The sequence below is a fragment of the Bombyx mori genome, chromosome 28, assembly GCF_030269925.1.
Source record: "Bombyx mori chromosome 28, ASM3026992v2".
Lineage (NCBI taxonomy): Eukaryota > Metazoa > Arthropoda > Insecta > Lepidoptera > Bombycidae > Bombyx > Bombyx mori.
Window position 1 is genome coordinate 8,135,744 of NC_085134.1, and position 5,137 is coordinate 8,140,880.

At 39.1% G+C, this 5,137-nt stretch overlaps 1 protein-coding gene across 1 annotated transcript; it reads right to left on the bottom strand.

The window, feature by feature from the left end:
* Positions 1–2,756: 2,756 nt before the first annotated feature.
* On the bottom strand, positions 2,757–4,537 carry LOC134201578 (gastrula zinc finger protein XlCGF67.1-like). Its single transcript, XM_062676714.1, has 2 exons — positions 4,475–4,537; positions 2,757–3,260 (listed from the first exon to the last, which is right to left on the bottom strand). Exons 1-2 carry the CDS (start codon positions 4,535–4,537, stop codon positions 2,757–2,759), a joined length of 567 nt encoding a protein of 188 aa, XP_062532698.1.
* Positions 4,538–5,137: the final 600 nt, after the last annotated feature.

Here is a 5,137-nt window from a genome sequence, read left to right on the forward strand (position 1 = left end):
GCGTCCCCGCCCGGCAGGCTGGTTCTGTTCCAGTAGGCTATTCCGGGATACCAGCGACAGCGTCTGGGCGGCCTGACGGGCTGCCGTACCGAGACGGCCGAAATTTCAGAGCCTTCGAATCGCCTCGAAGGCTTCGTCGGCCGGGCGTCCTTAGGGTGAGCTGCGCCGTCTGGTTGTAGTGTTGACCGCGGTAGCCCCCTTACCCTATCCGGGCTCTGACGTCGGAGGGGATCGGACACTTGGGCAAAGTGTGCAGGGGAGTCGTTTAGTGGGTAGGGCCCTGAAAACATCCTTGGGCCCGCGGTCTGGCAGTCGCGGACCAGTCCCACATACGCCGCGCGGCCCCTAGGCGCGGGGATCTCGTAGGAGGTTCGGCCCACGGCCCGAAAAAAAAAGTCCTGATAGTCAAGCATATTGTGCGTGTAAGGGTAGTTACCACCATCACGCATGCGTTCGAAGGATGCGCCACTCATTATTACAATTGAGACCTTATAGTATAAGAAATACTGGTGGTAGGACCTCTTGTGAGTCCGGACGGGTAGGTACCATCGCCTTGCCTATTTCTGCCGTGAAGCAGTAATGCGTTTCGGTTTGAAGGGTGGGGCAGCCGTTGTAACTATACTGATACCTTAGAACTTATATCTCAAGGTGGGTGGCGCATTTACGTTATAGATGTCTATGGGCTCCAGTAACCACCTAACATCGGGTGGGCTCTGAGCTCGTCCACCTACCTAAGCAAAAAAAAAAAAAAAAGTCTTGTGAGTCCAAACCGCATTGACCTTAGAACTTATATCTCAAGGTAGGCATCTATGTTTTAGATGTCTATGGGTTCCGGTAACCACTTAACATCAGGTGGATGGATCAATAGGTGTTCGACACACAAAAGGACGGTAGTTTCGCAAAGTCGAATATTCTCGTATATGACCTTCCAGACTGTTTATCGTGTAAGATCCTCTGAACATAATCACCAAGAACAGGTAGACAGTAGGTAAATTGCAATGAGGAATCTGTCTAATTTAAGTTCCACCAACAAGTTACTGTTGTTTTAAGCTTTGTGCAATTGTCGGCACTCCATGGTAGATATAGAGTATAGTAAGCCTGTATGTGTCGGTACTATGTCTTCTTCTGCCAGTTCTGTCGTGAAGCAATCATGTCTTCCGTTTTAAAAGATGGGACTAACTGTATACTTACAATACCATGAAAACGTCTCAAGGTGAACGGCGGCAATGAGGTCTGGCGTGAGCCAAGGGCGGATCCAGCGTTGGCGCCAGGAGGGGGTCACATAGTCAAATTTAGATGCGTTCGTTCCCAAACGTTTGCCATTATACAAAGTTATTATATTAAATTAATTAAATATTGAAGGTATGTAGTTACATAAAATCTGTATGGTGACAAAATATATAAATAAAATCATTATATTCAATTAGTGGTCCACCTAAGTCCTGGAACCAGCTCAGGGGGTGGTCATGACCCCCATGACCCCCCCCCTGGATCCGCCATTAGCGTGAACTCGTTTTACTAGTAAAAATAAGTATAAAGCTTATAAAGAAGTAATATAGTGATTTTATATTATAGTAGCCGTACCCGTCCTCTTTGCTGGGCATTTCAAATTAACATTATTATTTCTGACCCCCACAAAGATTCTCATCATTAACGCCTCCGCAACCGGTGTAAGGAGTCCAACACTCATATAAATATTAGCCTATCCATTAAGTACATGTATTTTCTACATGGATCCCAAGTTTCAAATCAAACGGATGCATGGGTCAGTAGTTATAACGGAACATCCGTTAAAAACACTGTAGATTTATTTATTAGTATAGATGTTATACTATGATCGTGGAAGTCATTTGTGAATATCTGTTCAATACGTATTTCATTGCGAAAATTGTTACCCTACTACCATGAGGGGGAGGGTGATGGGAGAGATGTGCTCCGCACCGATTTATATATTGGTATAGATGCAAACGGTATACCTATATCTATTTATTGTATGTATGTATTTTTTAAATATTTTGTTATTAGTACACCGTAACATACCTGCTGTATGTTTATCTATTCAGGATTTCTGTAAATAAATCGGTTGTCTGGAAGAGATCGCTTTTAGCAATAAGACCGCCTGTTGTACAAATATATCTACTTGTTGACTGTTTTTTTAATGTTGATTGTGTTTTGATGTGTAATAAAGTATATTCTCTATCTCTCTCTAAAGAACCAATCAAAACTATTACGTACACGATAAAATATAGATAAATAATTTAAACCTCTGAACGAAATATAGTATAGTAGTCATTGCCCGTGGCTTCGTCCACGTTGGCAAGGAAGAGTGTCAGTGTAGTTTCCATTGGGAATATTTTTTAGAGATAAAAAGTAGCTCGTCACAAAACTGACTTAATCCTATGATTTAAAAAAAAAACATGTCAATATGCCGCTTCGTTTCAGCGTAAAAGAAGGACAAACAAACAGACAAGCATACAAACATACTGAAAATTATAATCTTAAAATAAACAACTTTTTTTTTATTGCCCTTGTAGGCAGACGAGCATACGGCCCACCTGATGGTGAGTGGTTACCGTCGCCCATGGACTTCAGCAATGCCAGGGGCAGAGCCAAGCCGCTGCCTACCTAACTATGCAAACTATGAACATGGTAAGATAAACAAAATGAATTTCTATATCAATCCTATATTTTAATCATTTAATTAGTGTTAAAAGGATTTTAAAATAAATTTTAATTAATAAAACTATGTACATCATTTATTTAGCACCAAAATCATTGTTACCCCCTTTCATGACCCTTAAGATCTTGCCCTGCAATTCTCGAGGAATACCATGTTTTTCTAATAAATGTCTCCGAACTGTTCTGGTTTTGGCGTACAGGCATCCACATTTAGTACACGAGAACATATATAAGCGATCATGTACGTTATTCATGTGCTCTTTAAGACTTGACAAGCGGTAAAACTTCTTCGGACACTGCTGACATTGAAAAGTTTTCTCAGAGTGATGAACCAAATGCTTCTTCCAAATGGCTCGACGACGGAAGGTCAGTCCGCACTTTTCACACGTGAAAGGCCGCTCGCCGGTATGCAGTCTCAAGTGTTCGATTAACTTAAATTTGCACGGTGCTTTGTATTGGCAGTGGTTACATTCGACATATTGCCCTGTACCGTGCCGAGTGACTTTGTGTATGTTTAACTCGTTGAATACAGGAAATCCTTTGCCACAGCTCTCGCAGATGTATCGGCATCCGTTGTGCCTCTGCATATGGCAATTATAGGTCAACTTATTGGCTAGAACTTTCTGGCATAATGGACAAGTTAAATTAGTCAATATTCGTTCTTTTGCTTGTTTTTGTGATTTTTTCGTTGACTCTTTTGAGTTTAGTGTCGGTTTTAGTACGTTTGTTTCCGAATCACTATCGACGCTGTTAAATATATCGTATATGGCATCATTATTGTTCTGCCTCTTATTATTTATTCGTGATTGGTGAATTTTATAATTTTCTTTTTTAGTTGAACATCTAAACTTTCGTTCTGCTAATTTTGGATTAACTGAGACTTGCTTAGGGTTGATCTTCGTAGTATTATTATTGGTCTTTCTACTATTTATATCAGGAAAATGATTGTTAAACAGCGCGTATTGGCATACATTTTCTTTTAAATCTCCATTCGCGGTATTGCTTATTTCAAACAAGTTTTTCAAGCGTATAGCACTATATTCGCATAGAAATTTAAAGCGTATTGCTTGTTTGAGCAACAATAAACAACTTTTGCACATTGCAGTAGGTAAATTATCATTTGTTTTAAGGACAATATTGGCAAAACTTATTACAGACTTCCCGTAGCAGCTCAAGCCGTCTGTGTTCTTCTCATCAAATAAACTTAGCATATTTTCAGGTTTCGAATGAGATAAACATAAACGACATATACATTTATACATTTCATCGTAATTATCCATTGAATTTGGATTTTCAGGTCGAAATCAAAACAAATACACAATTTCCCGAGTTGACACTGACAGCCCAACAGATGACAGTTGCCATTTCAGTTGAAAGAAGAAACGTTTCGTTTTACGCTATTGGAATAGTAAGATGCCGATGTATTTTCGAAAAACAGTATATTATATATTTTTTATTAATCAGATTATAGGTATATTGAAATTGAAAGAGAATATAGTGTTAATAATAGTACTAGGTTAGATTGTAGATTTGATAAATAAAATAGCCCAACCTGTAATTCTATGCGATGGAATGTGTGTTGTATTGGAAAAAAAATTCAAAGTCGCATCGACTAAGCTATATGTATGCCATATTGTACATTATTTTTTTACATTTATTTAATTATTACTAAACTGGAGATAAAAGTTAAAAGCAGATTGAATTGATAACCTCCTTTAATTGTTAATTGAAATCTTTTTTTATGTCTCTGTAAATGTGCTTACAACTCAGCTACATGTCATAACTTGAATGTCACTTGAATGCCATGAGACATGTGGACGATGTCACTGTATATGTTCTTCTTGTTCTTATCCGACATTATGTAAGATCGATGTAGTATGTCCTCCTATCTTGCTGCATAAGGATTCATCACGAATTTTACGACCGGCCGTCTGCTTGATGTCAACCCTCCTTGAGATAATAATATATCTCCAGTACCTATGTACTATGTATATTCATTTCAACGTGCAATATGGAGTGACTTTTCCCTTCCTTATTTTGGTGTTTATTTTAATCTATCCGTTTCTAGTTTTATGGTGTGCATAATAATATTATTATGTAATACTTGCACTAAAATTTCAAGATCATAACATTTAATTCGAATTTCTGCATTTATTTAAATGTCATTTAATGTACCTTTACACCTTACTGTCACTGTTTAAAACATTAGTAAATTCCGGTTAGCAATTGCAGTGTATTACACAAAGAATAGTGCTGCCCTCCGGTCATCGTTCTCATGGAACTCGTCGCTTGCGACGAAGGGCTCGGCGAGCAAATTAACCCATAGTCACAGCCCACTTTGTTTCTCGTCGGATCTTCTTAATGATTCGCGTTTCCGATTCGGTGGTAGATTCTGCGAAGCACTGCTCTTGTTGGGGTTAATTTTAGCCCGTGAGCTCACCTACTCGCTCTGTGAATC

Bases quoted from the DNA above. Each gene is read 5' to 3' on its own strand.
- LOC134201578 (XM_062676714.1), bottom strand. From the start codon at position 4,537: ATGTCGGATAAGAACAAGAAGAACATATACAGTGACATCGTCCACATG. The intron at 3,261-4,474 runs GTGACATTCAAG...TGCCATATGCAG, and splicing joins ACATGTCTCATGGCATTCAA to AGGCACAACGGATGCCGATA.